Source organism: Onychomys torridus, chromosome 5, assembly GCF_903995425.1.
Source record: "Onychomys torridus chromosome 5, mOncTor1.1, whole genome shotgun sequence".
In the NCBI taxonomy this organism is placed as follows: Eukaryota; Metazoa; Chordata; class Mammalia; order Rodentia; family Cricetidae; genus Onychomys; species Onychomys torridus.
Genome location: NC_050447.1, coordinates 438,119 through 460,329, shown reverse-complemented (window position 1 = coordinate 460,329; position 22,211 = coordinate 438,119). Strand labels below are relative to the sequence as shown.

General features: G+C 40.6%; 1 protein-coding gene across 3 annotated transcripts in view; it reads left to right on the top strand.

The window, feature by feature from the left end:
- Positions 1–22,211, top strand: part of Large1 (LARGE xylosyl- and glucuronyltransferase 1) — a 506,337-nt gene that overhangs the window by 105,628 nt on the left and 378,498 nt on the right. For 2 of the 3 annotated variants that reach the window (XM_036187421.1, XM_036187423.1), the window contains exon 2: positions 14,321–14,508. In XM_036187421.1, coding sequence (XP_036043314.1) covers positions 14,403–14,508 — 106 coding nt within the window. In that variant the 5' untranslated portion in view covers positions 14,321–14,402. Of the gene's footprint in view, positions 1–13,766; positions 13,870–14,320; positions 14,509–22,211 lie in introns of all 3 variants that reach the window. The other variant, XM_036187422.1, reaches the window with a different exon arrangement.

The following is a 22,211-nucleotide window of genomic DNA, read 5'->3' as shown; positions in this document are numbered from 1 at the left end:
TAGGTTACAGCAACACAGAGTATTCTCCACTATAGGCCTCAGATGGTGTCTGGTGGAGCATTCTTACCCTTTGCCAGAAGGAAGCTAGTGGTCTGTTAATACATCAAAAGGTTTTACCTGTTAGTCACAAGGATGTTAGAGTAAAGACACAGAGATGGGCAAGGAATGTCTATTAAAGGGTGCAAGGATAGTCCAGATAATTGTAACTATACTCTGGACATGCAACATCTGAACCTCTGCACAGTCATTGAAATTTTCTTCAGTTAATCAACCTTGCAAAATGTTCCCAGTAAGGTGAGGTTTTTTTCTTTTTTCCTTGAAACCGTTCTTCAAAAACTTCATATATTCCTGTTTCAGCTCTCCACACCAGTCCATCCATAGCTGTGTATTCTATTTCTCCTTCCTAGGGAGACCCCTCGCTCCTAATCTTTTAAACCAGGAAAGGAAAGTAAGTGGGTAGTAGGAGAGGAAATATAGGGACAGCTAAAATGAAGGGCCATTAGAGGGGTCATGTAGAAACCTAATATCCAAACGGAGTTTCAGTGACAGTATAGTGATGATGGTGTGCCAGAGGCTGTACTGTGTGACACCCTAAAGCACCCAGTGTCACTAGGATGAATGAAGAGGTGTTGGAAGGACAAGAGGAGCAAGGTGGTTTTTTGTTTGTTTTATTTGATTTTTAATTGATTTTCTTTTGGGAGATGCTGCAGGTATGAGGGGGAGGAAATGGAGGAAATCCACAAGTTGAGCTGGATTGGGATACATGATATGAAATTCCCAAAGAATCAATAAAGAGTTATGTTTTATATATATATGAAACCTAATATAATAGAAACTTCCTAAAATATACATGTGTGAAGGAGATCTAAATGGAATTGTCAACTAACAGGGGAGATGGAGCTATTTCTTATTCTCCAATAAAGTCTCCAGTTCTGGGTTTGAGTTATATCAAATTGAGTTGTTGGCCAAAGGGGCCCCATGGAAACCCTCAGATAGCCAAGGTTATTGGTTACTGTCCACAAATTGATGGTAATGAACAAGAAGTTGATTTGGTGCCTACCTAAAGCCTTCACCCCTATTGACTATGTTCATGGTGTTGGATGATACTCTACACACTACCAAAGCAGAAAGGTAAACATCAGTGCAGCTACAAATCCTTAGAATTAAAAGATGACCTGCCTGCAAGATGCACAAAGCTTGTGGGAGTAAACAACCAGTATCTGACTGGATTTAAGGACCACTCTGTGATAGGGAACCCATCCTCAACACTGCTCTGGTAGCCAAGAACCTGAGATTAGATAGACCAGGGACTAAATACTGTTATGATAAAGGAACATCATTAATCAGTGCCTTGCTCAGCGTTACCTTCTGCAGTAGATGGGAACAAATACAGAGACTCACAGTCAGACTATGTGCAGAGAATGAGAGACCATGCAACACTCAATCCTAAATAGCATATCTCCATCAAATCATCCCCTTCCCCCCTGAGTTCAGAGAACCCTGTGGATGGGGAGGCAGAAAGATTGTAAGAGCTAGAGGGAATGGAGTATAACAAGGACACAAGACCTTCCAAATACAGTAGGTTCTGATATACATATGAACTCACAAAGAATGTGGCCCTGTGCATAAGGCCTGCTTTAGTCTAAGCCAGATAGAGTTCCAGCACTGAGAGGAGAAGCAGACATATAAGCCTCCATCCCTAATCCAGAAGCTATCTCCAGTTGAAAATTTAGTTTTCTCCAATGGAGTCTCTGGGTATATAAACTCACTGGGCAGGTCCCATGCCCAGCAGTAGATGGCCAACGCAGTGTCATTTTTGTAGGTTCTTTGCCTCATAATTGTTTGTCCAGGCTCTTTCTCTTTCCTTTCCTTTTCTTTTCTTTTTTAAACTTCACAGGTCCTTTGGGTGTATGTTATAGTTTCTAGTTTTGTGATTTTATGGAATTTCTATGTGTGTGAAAGTGTGAGTTTCTGCATCTATATGTGTTTCTTGTACTTTTTCTTTAATTCTTTTTCTTCTGCTTGTTTTGTCCTATTCTAGTTGGTTTGTTTTTGTTTTATTTCATTATTATTTTTTAGATGCCTGTTTCCCAAGGAGAGAGAAAGAAAGGGTATGGATTTGGATGAGAGGGGAGTTGGGGCAGAATCTGGGTGGAATTGGGGGAAGGGAAACCATAATCAGAGTATATTGTATGAAAGAAAACCTGTTTTTTAATAAAAGAAAAATAGAAAAAAACAAAACAAAAACTCCATATAAGTATGTCATTTAATGCTTATGTAGCTGTGGTTACTGTGGTGATCAAATTGGTTAACTGTGTGTAAATGCAGTGCATAGCCTCGATAATGGTGGGTTATGGGTAGGGATGAAGTATTGATGGTCCACCATGCATTGTATTCCATACTAAGTGCTGAAGTCATTCTGTGGTGAGCTTCCAGCAGTCCTGCAGTTTGGCTCTGTTACTTATTTACTTCTTAGGTGAAGAAATTGAGGTTTAGGAGTGGGTGATTTCTGTCAGATTATACAGTTTGCAAAGATTCAGACCTTGTTAAAGACCAATTTTTTTTTTAGAATAGGATGAGCAAAAGCTATTACTAGTCCCAGAGTCCCCTGTCACCTTGAGGCAGACAGGGCTTGTGTTGTCTTTTGCCAGCCTCTTGTGTATTTTGGCCTCACTTCATGTAGCTAGCGTTCTCACTTGCTCTTGAGTTGTCCCACATTGCACAGTTGGGTCTGTAGTTGGTGGGCAGATGAGGAAACTGAGTTAAGAGATTTTATGAACTTGTCCAAAGCCACACAGACTTGAAATTCTGATCTATGTCTTAACTGGCTTCTTGACTTTCACTGCTTCTCAATTCTGAGAGCAATTGTGGTTAATGGCACAATGTTTGTAGCTGAAGTCCTTCTGAATAGCTGAGGTGGCTGATACCCAAGTTCTCACCTCTCCCTACCTTCCCAAATCCAACTGAGCTACCAATTTTTTGAGATCTAGCATTTGGAAAAAGACAGCTCAGTCTTCATCAACATTTTCAAATTATTCATGAGTTATATATATAGATATCAAGTGGGTCCTAAAAGCTTCTGCATTTTTGAATAAGGAGTGGGCATTCCATCAAACATAAATATGTTTTCTTTAGGTTCACAGCCTTATAATAAAGGAGTCCTGTTTTTGCTTCAGCAGTAATAAACTTAATTTTCTCTCATGTTGTAGCACAGACAGACAGGCCTTTAAAAAAAAGGAAAATGAAATACATTCCCATGCAGAGAAAGGAAAGAAGAAAGCCACTGTTGCTGATTCCTTCATTAGATTTCTTTATTTTTAGGTCCATTTTCATGAAAGTAAGTGATTCTCATCCTTTTCCCTCATTTGTATGCCTATGACAAGGAGGTAATGAAAAGATCGTCTTAAGAATAGGGATTGGGCCTGCTTCCTTTGAGGCGGAGGGCTATATTGAGACAAAGTTATGTAGCACAGTTTGTGGATTAGCAGAAATCCTTCAGCAGGCTGTGGCCAGGGAGAAAGGCTTGCCCTGTGTCTGGGGTGGGGCTGAAGGGATACTGAAAGTGGCAGTGGCTATCACTATTCTGGTCTAAGAACTGATCTTTTTGTGGGCCTTGTGGGTGTGTGGTGTATGCACAGTATATGTGTGGGTGCAGGGCCTGAGGAGCATGCTGGGTGTTTCCTGTTACTTTGTACTTTATTCTTTTGAGAGAGGGTCTATTCCTGAACTTTCTGTTTCACGTAGGCTGAAAGTGAGGTCACTAGGATGATAGAGAGAGACCAGTCTGTCTCTATCTTCCTAATGCTGGGGTTACCAACACATACAACTGCGTATTGGGGCTTTGAACTCAGATCCTGTTGCTTTCCCAGCAAGTGCTTTTATCCACTAAGCCGTTGAGGGCAGAGGACCTCACTCCTGGCCTCAGCTTCTTTCAGGTTTGAAGGTGGCAGCTGTTTTCTTAAGCCATTTATTTCCTACACTGATAATTTAATAAAGAGAACTAACTTAAATCCTGTTGTAAATAGATAATACAAGTTGGTGGAAGCCGTATTTCTCTGTTTCAGAAGATTTTCTTTAACTTAATCTTGGTGAATATCACATACATTAGGTGGCAGCTGAGACTGACTTCATCTTTTCTGCTTAAAGCCTGGTCTCCTCTATCAGATGTAGAATTTTAGCTGTGTCCTCTTCTTTCTCAGCCAGTATATTTTTAATGATACAGCACTGTAGTGATCCCATGTGATAAGGGGTACTGATGTTAGTTTTAGAGTATATTTTCTGGCTCTTGTTTGAGTTGATAATAGGAATAACAATGCCATATTGAATACTAGTCTCTGAAATGCCTGTGTATACAGCTCATCAATATTCCTGGCACTATAAAGTAGCATGATCTGTCCTTGAACAATGGTTTCAGTCTTCTCAGGCCACCTTCAACATCTTGGGTTCTTTTGGTGTCAAGCTGTTTGTGGTTATTAAAGGAGACTGTACTTGGCTTAGGCAGGATGTTCTGTCATTGTCTCTCCAAGCTTTCTCCTTCTTCCTTCATACTCCCTTTCTCCTTTTCTCTTCTTTCCCATTCTCTCTCTGTGGCCATCCCTTTCCCCTTCCAGCAAAGTCTGTCACCAGACCTGGATCTTGCCAATTCAGCTAGATGGATTTATTAGTAAGCCACTTAAATCCTCCTCTCTCTGCCCCCTTGTACTGTGATTACAAAAGGCATAAGCTAGGATTCCCAACTACTACCATCACTACTACCGCCTCCTTCTCCTTTTAATTATTTGGGTACTAGGCTCATCATGCTTGTGAGGCAAGCACTGTACAAACTGAATTATCTCTCCAGTCTTTCTCCTTTTTCCTTATGAGTGGAGTTTTAGAAAAGTTCTTGCATATCTTGGAGAAAAGGAATTATACCTTCTCTTTTCTAAGAACTGGAAAATATCACTTAGGAAAGGGATAGAGAGGTGGTTGTAGCTTTAAGTTTCTCCAATCCCACCCAGTCTTGTGGTCCAGTATTTTTCTGGTCTCACTCAGTCCTGCGGTCTGCAGCCACTTATAAAATAATCACTCTGAGGCTTAGTATTAATTGTGAATTATATGGACTATGGCTCAGGCTTCTTACTAGCTAGCTCTTATAACTTAACTCAACCCATAGCTATTAATCTATGTATCACCATGTGTTCTGTGGCTTTACCTGTGTCCCATTACATGTTGCTCCTTGGATGGCAGTTTGGCGTCTCTCCCCATTCTCCTTTCTCCTCTTATTATCTCTCTTGATTTTCCCACTTGGCTCCATCCTGCCCTGCCATAGGCCAGTGCAGCTTTTTTTTATTAAACAATCAGAGCAACACATATTTGCAGCATACAGAAAGACAAGTAGAGCACCTGGCAACTGAATTCTACTACAGTGGCCATTAAGTTTCAACAGGAGTTTAGACTTTCAAACTATAGTAGGCAGCTTCCCTTCAGTCAGGTATTCAAGCCTGCCTATTGATATTGAGGTGATGAATAAATGATGTGACATATTAAGAGCCTGTCTTAGCATGTAGTAGGCATGTAACAAGTAAGATACATATATATTCTTTACCCTAGACACAAGTAAAATCGTATTTTTCCAAGGAAGATAATGGTAGTTTTTAGTAGTAATCAGCATTGTAGCATTGGTAGCCCTGAAAGACAGTGGCTGGTGGAGGACTGGTGCTTATAATGAACCTTTGGCTTGCTGGCCACAAAAGCTGAAGGATTTTCCTGTAATTGTACTATGCTGCAGCACTTTCCCCAGATACTTTTCTACAGAATGCACAGTCACATGGTCACCCAGTACTAAGGTATTAGCAGTGAAATGATCATGCAGAGAAAGTGTCAAGATCAAAAGGGTTCCTTTCCCTCTTAGCTGCAAAATTTCCAGGAACAAAATAAAACCAAATGATGTTGTAGAAAAGTTTCCAAACTAGTATTTCATTCCTTTCTCCAGCAGAAAAGGGTGAATGTCATTTAAGCTTTCTATAACATGACTCACTTTCCCTTTGTGTCATACAGAAGTCTCTGATGTGTCAAGGGGGAGTTTACATCTAGGGTTCAAGGCCACAACATCTTACTTCCTCATTCTCAGGCCTGCTTCTCACTGCTGCTTTGGTCCTGTCATATTGGTTCTCACCTGCCTAAATTGCTTGGTGAAGATTTGAACTGAATGTGGCTGCAGCCTTTTCCATGCATGTCACATAGATGTTTTTATTTCACTTATTTATCTCATCAATCATGAGTGTGTCTGATTTTCTCCTAGAAAAAAAATTGAGTTGATCTCATAACTGAGACAATTTTTAAGTGACTAACAGAGACACTTGCTAGTTGACCAACAGGCAGGTAGCATATACTGCTTGGATACCCAGAATACAAGGATTGATCATTCATATACATCTTGGAGTAGGGTGTGAGAGCATGAGAATTCATCACATTACACGGATATATCATGCTATAAACTAATTTGTGGAGTTTCCATTTGCTATTTTAAGCCACATTTTAGTCACTTATGGGAAAAATGTGGAGTAAGTTTTAAGTTTTTTGTTTTTTGTTTTTAAACAGGGCAATCTCTTTTTAAACAATGAATATAGTTGATTTATAGAGAGTGGTAACGTACTGAATGATGTGTTCAGAGTGTTTCCCTTCTTCAGATAAAAGAGTATTCTTTCCATTTTAGTAATTCTCCCTTTACCAAGAAGTGGTCTGGAGGCAATTGAACAGCACATAACATATGTTGCTAGTTCCCTCTTTCTGTCCTGATTCACAAATACAAATCAAGAAATCATTTGTGCATTCCTTAGCCCTAGAATCTGACTGGACAAGTGGTTAAAATGCAACCAATCAGTATGAATTTTAATCCCTTAGTGTTTTACGTGTATCTCCCTTCAGTGTATTTTCAGTTTCATTGGCTCTTCCTGGCTCCTTTCAGCTGCACTTGGTATTACCATGAATTCTCACACCAAACTGCTGAGGTCACAGAATATCAGATAACTTTGCTAGGTTAGCCATCAGATGCCAGCTGGTAGTTGAACCATATCTCCAGACTCCTGTGTTTTGTGAATGCTATGAAACTCTTGCCAGATGCAGATCATGTTTTATAGTTTGCTTTTCATACTGCAGAAACAAGATGAGTGGAACACTCTATTGACAGTAAATATGTCTGAGCCACAAAGTTGAAGGAAATAGGTGAAGGGAAACTGAGTTGGAAGCTCTGGGTACACCACTGCTGTTGATCTGTGACATCACAGTGGTTCTGAAGCAAAAGAACATGTTTTCATACAGCCAGAGAACTTGATTTCACAGTGGGATTAAGACAAGCTGAGGTGGTAGGAAGTGACCCTGAATGGTCTTTACAACACAAAGAACAGCTGGATTTTAGTGCTTATTCTAGTCATACTGTATATGCTTTTAGACTGAGGACTATCTGCTGGAGAAGTTGCTATAGGTTGAAATGTTCAGACACATGTGCACATGATTCCAGACCTAGTGTAAAGTGTTCTTTCCTGTAGGCAGAGAAAATGACCAAACTAACTTTGCTGCTGATCTTCTCCCATGCAACTGAAGGTATCTGAAGGACATATTATTGCTGTGAGGGCCTGCTTCAGGAACTGTGCACAGATTTTGTTTCCTATATTATAGACCTCTGTTTAAAAAGACACATTTAGAGAATCCTAGACTAAGTACAGGCTATGTGTCTAATGGCTCACTCCTTTGTGTGTTCAGTAAACATTATACATTGCTGCCTGAGTCCACAAGTGTTGTGCTGGTAGCTTTTATGTCAAATTAACAAAAGCTAAAGTCATCTATGTAGGAAACTTCTATTGAAAAAATGCACCCATAATATGAGATTGTAGATAAACCTGAAGAGCATTTTCTTAGTATTTAATGTGGGAGGGCCACAATGCATTGGGCCACATCTTGGCTCATGGTTCTGGTTTCTATAAGAAAGTAGGCTGATCAAGCCCTAACAAGCAATTCAGTAAGCATTAGTCCTTCATGGCTTCTGTATCTACTTCTGCCTTCATGTTCCCAACCTATTTGAGTTCTTGCCCATACTGTCTTCAATGATGGATAGTGTAAACCAAATAAACCCATTCCTCTTCAACTTGCTTTTGATCATGATATTTTGTTACAGCACTAGAAACCCTAACTAGGACGGGTACACACCAATGATGAAGCTGTTAGTATTTATGCCCAAGTGGAAATGAAAATCTAGTGGGTATGATGGTTGTTAAGAAAACAGTTATTCAGAGAATTGTGCGATCTTGGAATTTGATGGGAACTATGAAAGAAATGATCAGGGCATGGTGATAGACAGTTTGGGGAGGGCTCCTTAGTCATAGAATTATTTGCAAAGAGTTTTCTGACCTGATGGCATCCAAGCTCTAGATTGCACAGATGGGAGAGCAACACAGTGGAGCAGAGGTCACTATGATCCCGATTTGTGGCATCAAGACCAGAGTTGCAGAGGTGCTGAGTTGAAGTCCATAGGTGAAAAGGCAGACATGGCTGGGCAGAAGAGAACAGAATACAGAAATGCCAGGGGAGGTCAGAAAGGTTTTTAGGGGTCAACCAGATGACCTCATGGACATGGCCAAGCATTTGGAATTCATTTTAAGAGCTGTTGAGAAACATTGAATCATTTTAGTTGATATTTGAATTAGGTGTGACTGTTATAATAGGCCTAAGCATGAGTATTGGTGACCCTAACTCATATGTGGTGGCAGGAGAAAGTGGTGAAACCTGAATGTAGTTAAAGCATGTGTTGGAAGTAAAAATGGCAGGAATTAAGGATTATAGGGATTGGGCAAGGTGAGAAAGGTGAGCATGGCATTAAGAATTACCAAATATTTGGCTCAGTCACTAGAGTAAATGGTGCTGATATTTGTGAGGAAGGAAAGGTCCAGGCAGCAGCAGGTGATGGGAAATGAAGGTTTGGGTCCTAGACACAGGTGTATCTATTCATTTCATGTATGAATGTGAGGCTGAGTAAAGTGGCCAGGGACAGAGAGACAGGTGTTCAGAAGTGGAAAGCTAATAGCCTCCAGGTCAGCCTTACTTACTATTGTATTCTTAGGGAGGTACCAAGTTACGGAGGTACCAAGGACTCAAAAGTCTTTATCAGCTCCTAGAAAGGATGAAAAACATTTCAGGACAGCATCTGACTATGGAGGGATGACATGGTATAAGAGGAAGGCAGGATTTGTCCAGTCATTAGGACAGTGAATAGTGGTACTGATTCTTCAATTATGACAGGCACTTAGATATCAGTTTGGGTTCCTAAATTTATTCTTAAGGTTTGGGGCAATTTTTTCTTGGATACTTTTTAAAAAATTTCATAGATGTTTACTATGTTTTCCTGTTAAGTGGTTCTATACAATCCACATATCTTGAACACATGATACATCATCTCATCCATGCTGCTAATTAAAAATTAGCTTCTAGTACTGATGAAAACTGAGTGCAATAGGGAATGTGGGCTTATGACTAGAGTCCCTGTGATAATTAAGAAACACCCCTTGGAGGGAGTCTTTTCAATTAGGGTACCACAAAATTTAACTTCCTGTGTCTAGCATGTAAATTATATACTACAAGTTGGTGCTGAGGTATTTTGAATGACAAACAATATAATGTAACATAATATAAGCTCTTAAATATTTTTAAATTATAAAAGGAATGCATACTACTTGTATAACATTTGGAAAAATACATAGTGATATATAGTGAAATTATCGTGTCCTGTGCCCAACAATTACTTTCACTATGGAAACTATTTTTCATGTGTATGAAACATACATATTTCATCATATTTATTGTAGCTGTTATATATTTTATTATCTTCACATAATATATTCTTATGCTTCAGATAACTGGCTGGTTAGATAGATATTTGCCTTACTATATCTAGTTCACTCCTTTGGCCTGAAGGATACATGTGATTATGCTGTCCATTGAAAATTGAACCTTGTTTTGTCATGTAGCAAATGATAATTATTTTCTTTCATTCTTCATGTAAATTAAATGTAAATTGTATTGAGTAAGACCCATGACAGAAGTCCCACGGAATAGATGTATAGGGAAGGAATTGACCATCTTGGCCAAGGAATTGGATGTTGGGGGTTGAGGTTGGAGTCTTTAGTGATGACTTGGACATCTGGGTTGACAGATTGGGAGACTTCCCTTCACCAGCCAGCAGTGGAGGGGAATTGGTTATGGGGTGGATTTTCTAGTTAATGTATACACTGATATGTTTGGGAAGTAATTTTCCAGCCTATTTTCTATGTCTTCTGTTTTTCTTGTGTTGACTTCCTACGGTATCTCCTAATAAAAATTGAGATTTTTAACTTAAAAATGTGTACTTTTGTACATTAATGTTATCATTTAAAAGTCAAACTCATGAATGGATTTTCCATCAACAGAACTTATATTCTGATGAAAGTGTTATATAAGGCCTGTCTTTGTACAAAGCATATATATTGAAATTGCCTTTGGTAGATTGAGAGAAGAAAGGAGGAAAATAAGTGTTATTTTAAATGTTAATATCAGCATCTTCCTAACTTCTATTGATGTCTCAATTAATCTACAATATCACATCGGTTTACATAGGGATAAAGTTGAGTGTAGCATATGGATCTGAACTTATCTCTGCCTAATAGTATAACCTTCTCATCAACTTTCCTTCTCCTAAGAGAAACTTGAGTCTTGGTGTACAACATTTGTGCCTGAGGCTTCAGCATGAACAAGCCTCAGGGGAACCCTTTATCAAGTCCACATTCATTCTTCAAAAGAGTTGTACTTTTCAGTTTTATCCCAACAACACCCTCCAAGCCCTTTAATCTTTCATCTTTTTCAAATAGTCAATTTAGGAAAATTTGTTGGCATGGTCACACACACAAGCCAATTGGCTCCATTGGGTGGTGATTGCTGGAAACAGGCCTGAAGCTTTAACAGTTGTCTTGGTTAGACTGAGTTGGTGTGTTTCTTTAATAGACAGTTTCAGATATCTATAAGTATCCTGCAGAATTCGAAGAAAGGGAATGTAAGGAGGATGTCATGGCATGGGGAAATCTGAGCTTGAATCATACTCCTCAGCTGATGGAAAAGCAGGCAGTTCAACTAGACCTTTATCACAGAATATAAAGGCTGTGACAGACAGGCTGCATGGGAATGTAGCAGGGGATACCCAGACTGGCCATTTCATGGACAACTGTTCTTTGACTAGCTGACTAGTGTGGGTGGTTCTTATACCTGGATTTACTTTTCCATCTTTTGCCAGCTGATATCTGTGCTGGGGAACTGGAGATGAGATCTCATGGTCTGCTTTTTTAAAAAAATTCATATATGTTGTGCATGTGTCTTAGGGTTTTATTGCTGTGAAGAGACGCTATGATCATGGTAGTTCTTATAAAGGAAAACATTTAATTGGGGCTGGTTTAGTCCATTACTGTCATGGCCGGAAGCCATGTAGGCAGACATGGTGCTGGAGAGGTAGCTGAGAGTTCTATATCTGGACCTTTAGGCAGCAGGAAGAAAGAGAGACAATAGGCCTATCTTGAACATTTGACACCCCCAGTGACATACACAAAGGAGCACCTACTCCAACAAGGCTGCATCTCCTAATAGTGCCAGTTTCTATGAGCTTATGGTGGCCATTTTCAGTCAAAGCACCATATTCTACTCCCTGCCCCCCCCCCCATATACTGGTAGTCATATCATAATGCAAAAACACATTCAGTACAATTTCAAAACTTTCCATCTGTCACAGTCTATCACAGTCTCAACACTGTTTAAAAGTCCAAAGTTTAAAGTCTCTTTGAGACTCATGGCAATCTCTTAGCTGTAAGCCCTGTAAAATCAAAATACAAAAGCTGATCACATACTTTCAACCTACAATGTACATTACTATTCTAAAAAGAAGGAAAGGGAGCATAGTGGGGAAATATTGGACAAAAGTAAGGCTGAAAACCAGGTAGCAAATTCCAAACTCTGTGTCTTCCTGACTGAATTCAAAGTGCTTTTCTAATCTCCAACTCCTTTCAGCTTTGTTAACTTCAACACACTTCTCTCTCTCTTGGGCCACTTCCACATGTAAAAGCTTTCCTTAGCAGCTATCTCACAGCTCTAGCATCTCCAACATCTGGGGGTCTCCAAGGCAATCCAAGCTTTACCTTCACAGTTTCACGCAGTGGCCTCTTTAGGCGTCCATTCAGGGACACCCCTGACATATGCCTGTACTCAATGGCTTTCCTTAGTTGTGGAGGGAGATTCCATAATCCCTTTCGTGTATCCTTGATTCTCAGTCCAGAACCATGTGGACAAAGCTGCCAAGTTCTGGTACTCGCTGGGGCTGGAACATGGCCCCCTTGTTCAAATATATTTTCACTATCTTTCTGATAGTTCCTTCACTGTAAGCTCACCTGTCCTGGAATTCTCTGTAAACAGGGCTGGCATCCAGTTTAGAGATCTGCATGCCTTCTGAGTATTAATTAGAATTAAGGCATATGTCATCACATTAGCCCTAAACTTTTCTTTAATTCCTTTTGACAAACTGGAAGTTTAACTGTGTGTCTTACCCTGAGGTCACCACTCCCTTTATTCCATTTAAGTTCTGTCTTTTTCTCCTCAAATTGTACATTTTGTATTTTTGCTTTCTCAGCTTGCTCATTTTCATTATAGATTAGCATACAACTGGCCACTAACAACCACAAAACACAGTCAGTACTAGGCTCTTTTGAAATCTCTTCTGCCAGAGCTGTTAATCTAAAACTTTTCAATTTAGCCTCATGCAGATTTTTGTTAGACAAGAGCATTAAGCAGCCACATTCTTTGCCAGAATGTCAAAAGAATAGTCTTTAGGCCACATGCTAGTATTCTTCTCAGAAACTTTTTGAGTTGAGCCCCCACAGTTCAAATCACCCTCAGCACAACTGTCTTCATGCTTCTATTACTATGTCCCATTAAGCCCAGCTTAAAGTTTTCCTAATCCAAAGTCCCCCAAAACATATTCCTCCAAACAAAAGCATGGTCAAGCCTATCATAGCAATACTTCAGTCCCTGGTACCAATTTCTGTCTTTGTCAGTGTCCTGTTGTTATGAAGGAACACCATGATCACAGCAACTTTTGTAATCAAAAGCATTTAATTGGGACTGGCTAACAGTTGAGAGGTTTAGTCCTTTATCATGATTATGAGAAGCATGACTGCACACAGTCAGACAGGGTCCTGGAGAGGTAGCTGAGAGTTCTACATCTATTTTTTATTTTATTTATTTATTTATTTATTTTGGAGCTGAGGATCAAACCCCGGGCCTTGCGCTTGCTAGGCAAGCACTCTACCATTGAGCTAAATCCCCCTAAATCCCCAAAGAACTTTTTTTTTTTTTTTTTTTTTTTAAGCTGAGGATCCAACCCAAGGGCCTTGTGCTTGCTAGGCAAGAGCTCTACCACTTAGCTAACTTCCCAACCCTGAGTTCTACATCTAGATCTGCAGTCATCAGGAAGAGAGAGACTCTGTGTGTGTGTGTGTGTGTGTGTGTGTGTGTGTGTGTGTGTGTGTGTGTGTGTGTGAATGTTGAGGTGAAATATCATGGGCTCTCTACTCTGTCCCTTCAACCTTTCTCTTTTTTTACTCCATCATTGCCATTTTGTCCTCGTCTAAGGCTCATTTATTCTGGTCCAAGCTGGTTAACCTTGTCCATTCTCATTGTTTCTTTCTTTTTTTTTTTTTTTTTTTTTTTTTTTTTTTTTTTAGATCTACCACAGTGGGAAGCTATGCAGACAATTCCCAATTTTCAGGTTCTCAGCACCAGTTTCAGTGGGTTATGTTGTGACCTGACCAAACTCCTCTCCTTTAGGTGTGTTCTTCATTCTGCTTCAGTTACCTTTCATGGTTCTTTTTATTAGGAACACAAGAGCTGTTTGCTGTGTTGACCACACATGGCTCAACTAACATTTTTCTTTCCTTAATCAGTGGTCCATATAAATTTCTTGGGGATCACATCTTCAGTTGGTCACTCATGATATCAGCCTATGACCTAGTTTTAATATTTTGTTTATAATAGATTCTAGCTAGGTGAGAGAGAGAGAGAGAGAGAGAGAGAGAGAGAGAGAGAGAGAGAGAGAGATCCTTTGTAGACCTCATCATTTATTTAAGTATCTCATTTTTGAGAGGCAAGACTATAGCATCATCCATGGCCTAAGTAATGTCTTTGTAGGATCTTTGGAATAGTTCTTTTTTATAGTTTGCCTCCATCTGCTCATCATGGTGAGATTCAGCTTTTGCTCTTCTGCTTTTTTTTTTTTCAGAAAGTATTATGAGGGATGCTGAGGACTTCATGCTTTGGAAAGAGACACGGCTCTGGAATTAGAAATTGCTACTTCTGAGAGGATGCTGGGAATCTGCAGAGGGAGACGGAAATTCTTGGCTGCCTCTTTGACTCTTCTCTGTATCCCAGCCATCACCTGGATTTACTTGTTTGCTGGGAACTTTGAAGGTAAGAACAAAGCCAAGTGAGAGGGAAAATGGAGTGGGGGGAGTGCAAAAGAATATAGGCTGTTATAGAGGCCTAGAAAGAGCCTGGAAGCCCTAGTGTTTCTTGGGTAAAATATTGGATTAATGTTGCCTGTCAGTAGAAATGATGTGTAGCATTCCTACAGGTAGTTGGAGGAGGTCAGCATAGTGAGGAGTGAAAGAAAAAACTGGACTAAAACTAAAATATCAGTTTCTGCAGTGGCAGGGAGTAGGTAGACAGATGTCTAAAGCCTGTTTAGTCACAGTGTCCCTTTGTAAACACAGGGGAGAAGGTTGAGCCTTGGTAAATGACTTGACTTTCCAGAAACCAGATACGTTATTAATTGATCCATTTAGTCATTTGTTGGTTCATACATTCAACATTTTTTCACTGTTGACATCCTTAGTAAACCTAGTGCTGAGAATATGAAGATAACAGATCTAGACATACACTGTCTCATGGATACAGACAGCTGTATGTGCTGTGATAAAGAAGGCAGGGTACTGGGGGAGAGGTTTATGGGAGCTGTCAGACTGAGGATGGGGAAGATCCTCCATACTGACAAGAGTGCTTGGGGATGAAGCAAAGGAGTTGTCCTCCCTGAACAAATAAAACAAATGACCATTGCTACCACATTCCAGAAATGAACAGGAAAGATAAGCCTTGCCATTTTCCTAGCCAACAGTTTTGAATGTGGTATAATGTCTTGATTGTCAATGATTATGTCACTGCTTCAAGGTGGGAGGCAAGGTTGGTGTAGATGTGGAGACTTCCTTTTTTATTTGTCCCACACTAGAATTAGAAAAAAAACTTACATGACAGTCTGTCTCAACAAAGTCACTACTGTGTGTTTGAACATTTCCTTTGTGCGTAATTTTATTGACAGCTCAAGGCTACCTTTTAATTAGGCATTTGGCTCCACATTCAGATCTAGAGTCAGCAAGGCTGAATATAAAGATGACAGAGCTGTGTTGAACTGAGGTGATTGTTTTTTATTTAAAGATTTATTGTTATTTTTAATTATTTGTGGTTATGTATGTCTGCATACCAGTATGTGCAGATGTCCAAGTAGGCCATAGGTGCTAGATACCCAGAATTACAGCCAGTGTGAGTTGCCTAACATGGGTGCTAGGAACTGAACTTCTGTCCTCTGAAAGAATATCAATTGTTTTTCACAGCTGAACCATGTGTCTTGACCCCAGAATGGGGGTGATTCTAGATCCCTAGCCCATAGCCAGAGCCCAGTGTCACACCCCTGTCATTGTCCCCTTCTCCTAGCAACATCCCTAGACTGGTCAGACACTTCATCTAAACAGCTTTAATAGAGTAAATTGTACTCTGGCAGTGAGGGACTCCTTTCTGCAGAGGGTTCAGAGGGAAAGTGGTGAGTTGATGGTGATCCTGGTGAAGCTAGGAGGAAAATTTCTCATCTGAGTCAATGTGAGAGGGGCTTTATGAAAGAATAAGAGGTACCCAGTGCTAGTTCAGTTCCAGATGTGAAAATGTGACTGGGCATGGTGATGACCATGCCTAAAGCCCCAGTACAGACTGAGGCAGAAGGGCTTTTGAGTTTCAGCCTAGATGGCTTAACATGATACCTTTACAAAACCAAAACCGACCACAAACCCCAGCAGAGCAGAACACAGTATACCACATCATAGCAAAGCACAGCATAGCAAACCAAATGAGAGAAAAATAATAATCAAAGGGAAAACAGGCTCTTGGCAATACAGGAAAACTGCTAATGATGTTAGCATAATAATCTAGGGGGAGTAGAAGAAAGAGTGGGATGGATATGATCAAGATACATTGTGTGTGTGTGTGTGTGTGTGTGTGTGTGTGTGTGTGTGTGTGAAATGTTCAAAAGAATTATTAAAATTTAAAATTAGCATAACAATGTTAAGAAGGCAACAATGATATTGACAATATAAACAACTGTCATTGTAATAATTTCTGTGTGCCAGACATTGTACAGAATTGTATTTTAAAGTGAATGTCCCTGTTGTAAAGATGGGAAGCATACAGTGTAAAAGCCTTGTTGATCTGCCCTAGGCCTCCAAGCCAGTCAGGATGGAGCCCAGCTTAGATTCAAGAGCTTAAGATTTTTTTCTAATACCATACTGTAGACTGAAGTTATGTGGATTTTGGCAAGAAAGTTTACTGGATGCCACATGACCTTTATACATTGAGGTTATATAGAATTAATTTTGTTTCAATTTTAAAAAATTAATTTATTCTTTGATGGTTTTATATATGTTTCTAATTCACTATAGACACAGTCATCTCTCCACCCTCCCTTGTTGTCTGCTCATACCCACCAATCCCCATTTCTTCCTATCAAGTCTTTGTGCCACTTTTCTTCCTTTTGTTTTTGTTTTCTCTTGTAGTGTACTGAATTTAACTAGGGCTATCATGAACATGGATGTATCAGTAACAATAATGATTTTTCTATTCTCTAGTAGCTTTCTTCTGCCATTAGTTGCATTCTGTGGTGGCCTCATGAGCCCTTCCCCCATCTATGAATCCATTTACTGATTTGGTCTTATGTGGACTCTCTGTAAGCAATTGTAGCTGATATGAGTTTGTGAGTGTCATGGCCATGTCATGCCCCTAAGGCCATTGTTCATGGCCCTTCTCTTTATTCTTCAGCTGTTATGTTCTTTTCAATTCTTCCTCCATGACATTCCCTGAGCAGTGGGGGAGTTGGGGTTGATATGTGTGTCCTCTTTGATCCTGACCACTCTATTGTCACTTGTTCTCAGTACCTTTACCATTCATGAGTCTGGGCCTTACCTGCCATTCAGTTGTGTTCCTGTATCCCTTTCTTATCAAGTTGGTACTGTAGCATGCAAGGTCTAACACTCGGCGAATACTACTATAGAATTTTAATTCATGCTCAGTGGCACAAATTAGTTTAAACTGATTTTTGGGAGAAAAGTATTTATTAATGAGATGGTTTAGTGCTTGCCAACTTGATGAGATCAAGAGTCACTTAGGCTACAAACTATGGACATGTTTGTAAAGAAGTTCCTAGATTGGTTTAATTTAGATGGGAAGACCCACTCTTAATGTGGGTAGCACCCTTCCAAGATCTAGGGTCCTGGAATGAATAAAAAGGAGAAAGCAAGCTGAACATGAGTGTTCATATTTCTCTGCTAGCTGCTGTGCAATGTGACCAGCTGCCTTAAACTCCTGAATCTAAGTGAACTGACCCAAGTTAAGCCCTTCCTTACTTAGGTTGTTTTTGTCAATTGTTTGGCCACAGCAACAAGAAAAGTAACTAGTACAACTGGTTAATACAATAGAGTTATAAACAGTCTAGGCTAAAGGCAGGGTTGAGTCAGATTGCTCAGATGATGTTTGTGTTCTTAGGTCTTCTGCCATTCCCTTGGTTGACTTCTCTACACTGGCTCCCCTCTAGATAGCGTTTCCTACATGGAGAACGTTTGAGGCTTCCATCTTATCCTTCTATTCTTCCTTATTTCAGAGCATTGCCTCTGACTGGATTACCTGTGGTTACTTGCCTTAATACCAGAACACAAAACATGGTCATTGTGGTCAGAGCCTAGGGGAGAATTTGGCACTTTATAGTTACCCTTGAACTCTGTAATATATTTTTTCTGGTTATAAGCTGGTAAGGAAAACACCCATTGATGGCACAGTGGAGATCTAGGTTGTGGGGAGCTTGTAGCTGTCTGTTTATGATTTGCTATGAAGCATCAAAATACATGGTCCAGCCACAGCTGATGGAGTGTCTGGAGTCATTGATATAATGATCTTACCAGTCTGTTAAGGAAATTATGAGAAATTTGAGAATAACGGCAATATTTAGAACAGTACAGCCAGATTGGATGTGAGTGTTCTACTTGTTAGCACAGTACTTAAGAATAAACTCTAATCTCTGAGTCACAAACTGCATTTGCTGAGTGCTAGGTGACATGAGCACAGTAGCAAAAATGTCTAGTAGGAATGACAAAGCCTGTGGATCTTCACTTTCCAATCACTAGTTAGCCTGTAGCATTTATTTATAGCTTGTACACTATAAGCATTGTCTGTAGACAAGTCAGCATGCTTAGGAAGATATAGGTGAACAACATTGTCAGCTCAAGTTGTTTACATAAGTAGAAAGGAATTGGGATATTTATCCTGGAGACACAGAGGCTCAGCACGTACAGGATCAGCTTCAGGAAACAGTCTATGTTACTAGGGCATGAAATACGGACAGCTCCAATGGCCCTTGACTTTGCCCAGTGATGTGGCCAGAAGTCAGATGTCCAGCCCCTCATAATGAAGATTGCTCTGTGCCTGGCTGAAATGAGCTGTACAGAGAGGGTGTATAATGCCCCTAGCAGAAACATGGAAGCAGAAGTTCATTGTCCTGAGATAGTGGTAATCATCTAAGATGACCTGTGTGACCTGACTCTCAGATTTGTAGACTCTAGAGGAGGCTGAGTGGCCACCAGCAGTCAAAAGTCATCTCATGATGTACCCTGTTTGTTGCTGCAGGCAGTGTCCTTTAAGGAGGTTCTGTACATATGTTCTTCTCTCAGTTGTTAATCATCACCAGTGCTCTCTATACTCCACTGACTGACACACTTAAGGCTTTGGCTTTGTAGTAGGTGGTGCCATAAATAACAGAGTGTTGCTGCCAGAATTTATGTAAGTATTATTCATGTTTTCAGTGGGTTTGGTTGTTTTCCAACTCTGGTTAATTCCAATGGGTCTCCTGAGAGCAGAGCCCAGAATTTCCTCTGAGCTGCGGATATTCTTGATGCTAAAGTTTAGCAGTCTGATTAGTTGATTACCTGGAGTAGCACAATGAGACTAGAGCACTGAACAGAATCAGGAATCTTAGACTGTGAAGTCAGCTTAGCCGGGCATAGCTAGGTACTTGGAGCATAGTCTCTCTCCTCCCTTAGCTTTAGTCTCCTTAACATGAAATAAAATTGTCAAAATGAAGCCCACTGTTTTGGCATACTAATGTTTCTGCATTCACTATAATACAAGTGTATTATACTAGAAGTCTGACATAACTGAATTGGAAGCAACTAGAGTCTTCCCTAATTAGGAAGAGTTATAAACAGAAAAGGAGGTGCTTTTACAATCATATGATTCTAAGGATGGAACCAGGATTAGTACATAAACTTTATGGAATCAAGATCTGACTCATGAGAGATAAGAATGCCAGTTCTAACCATTAGGTTACCAGGCATGGAGTTACTCATTGTTGGAGCCTGTTGAAGAGGGCCAAGGGAACTCAGGAGGATGATGCTACCTGGGTTGTTTTCTTCGGTTATTTAAGTCTAGGGTTTCTAATTCAACTTTTTATTTCACTAATTGTCATTTCTTCCTCTAACCTGTGAGTGAGCATCTCCAGCCTGTTTTGTCTTGTCCTTTGGCCTAGTCACTCTCCCTCCCTATTCACTCCCTCTGTCCCTCAGATGTTATACTCTGGGCTTGGCCCCTAGCAAATGTGATTTTTGTTTCCTGCCTGTTACCGTGTGTGTGTGTGTGTGTGTGTGTGTGTGTGTGTGTGTGTGTGTGTGTGTGTGTGTGTGTTTCCTTCCTGAGAATGTCCAGAGCTACCCCAGGGCACCACTCTGCCCTTTGCCCTTGTCTCCCTGGATTGTTTCCTGGTATCTTCCACCCTGGGCTGTTTTAGAGCCTGGCCTGTGCTATCATCTGTGGGTTCTGCTCCTTCCTTAGAGACACTCTTGGTCCTGTCATCCTCTCTTTGCCTTCTTAGTCCATCTGACTTAAATCATCGGATCTCAACTTCAGTGCTCATGACCTTCCGTTAGTGGTGCTGCTTCCCCTTCTTACTTATAGCTCCTTATTTTCTTTCCTGTCACCACATGTCTATTGCTGACTTCCAGCACCTGTGATGGTATCTGGAGAAGAATTGATCTTCAAGTTCAATGTCAGTCTTCAAATGTTGGCTAGGTGAAGGCATGAGTGAGTGAGTACATGCGCCCTCCTCTGAACCTGAGTGCAGCTGATCTCACAGTCTCCTGGATGAACTTCTGACAGTGATCCTGGTGTTTTTGCTAACTCTTCCCTTTCTCTGAAACTTACCATTCTTGTGTTCACTAGGGTTCTGCTGCCTCATTGACCTCCCTGGGAAAATTACTTTGTTTCTTAAATTTCACTTTGTTCTTTCTGCCCTGTATGTAGTTCTTTACAGATAGATTTCTTCTCGAACAGAACCTTCAGTGCCCATGTTCATTGCAATTTCTCTCTGATGTCGGATCCCTTGTAGAGATGCTGTGATCAGCATATAGCAAGTGGCATTTGCTGCTCTGATATCTCTGCAACTCTGTGAGTTTCTTTTAGGAGAGGCCTGTTTGACTCATCACCTTAGTACTAGTGTCCAACCCAAAGTTAATTCTTTGTGAGTCCTTAATAATTGTTTATTGAGAAAGGTTCTTCCTTCCACACATTTACTGCTGTTTTTCTTTTTTCTTTTTCTGTTTTTGAGGCAAGGTCTCATGTACTTGAGGCTAGCCAAGAACTTGCTGTGTAGTCAGTGATGGCCACTGAACTCCCAACCTTCCTCCTGGAATTAGGATGCATCTTGTGCCGAGTTCTGTCTGAGGTGAGGGATAGGAACTCCTGGTTCCTGGTGCTGTGAGCTTCTATGATAGTGAGACCCCAGGCCACTGCTCTACAGCCTATCTTTCAATGTGGTGATGATGCTGACTCTTGGACTTGAGCGCTTGTGCTCAGGCACACCTTCATTTTATTTGAGACCATCCTGTTACTTTTCTCCAGACCCACTTTCCCTCTTGGGCCTGCAGGATTTTATTTGCAGTTGTGGTTTTTCTTTTCTGCACTTCAGGGGCAAGTGGTCAGCTCTTGATGGGTTACCAGCATGTGGAAGAAGGAGACGTTAAGCCATTCTTTATGATGTTCACATCTGCTGCCTGTGATAACTGGTAACCAGTTCAGTGCAGATGCTTCCCTTGGCCAGAGAGGCAAGACAAGGGAGGGTTATGGGTGTTGCTTGAAGGTGGATATCTCTAGAGCATGTAAAGTCCTGGTCATTTATAACCAGTGTCTTGAACAAGAGTAGGACATTAATTTCTGAGCAGATTCAACCCAGGGATCTTCTTGCCAGTTTTTCCTGAGACCAGACTATACAAGACATGGCTTCCCTCTCCCCTGGGACTGGTTGCTATGGAAACTTCCATAGCAGCAAAGCCCATTTTGGTCTTCCTGCCCATGGCTCAAATGTATCACTTCCTAAGGTTATTATGGGACATATGAATACAAGATGCTAAAAGCAAAATGAAATGGGAAGTGTAATTTAAAAGCTATGTAGATGAGTTGCTAAATGGTCTTGTTAATAAAAAACATGGAGCCAGAAATTGGCGTTAAAGCTGAGAGATCAGAGGAATAGGACAAGCCCCAAGCCAGCATCATCTCACTGACCCTCAGTCTCCAAAGAGACCTACTTCCTGTATACCCATGCCTATATTCCTTTCTGTTCTGCTAACTCATTTCCTCTCTCTGCCCAAGTACATCTCTTCCTCTTCCTGTCCAGCTTTGTCACTTCCTGTCTGTCTGTACAGAACTCCAGACCTTTATGGTTAACTAGTGTTGGGACAGCCTGGCTCTGTCCCCAGTGTGGCCTTGAACTCACAGAGATCCAGACAGATCCTTGTGATAGGATTAAAGGTGTATGC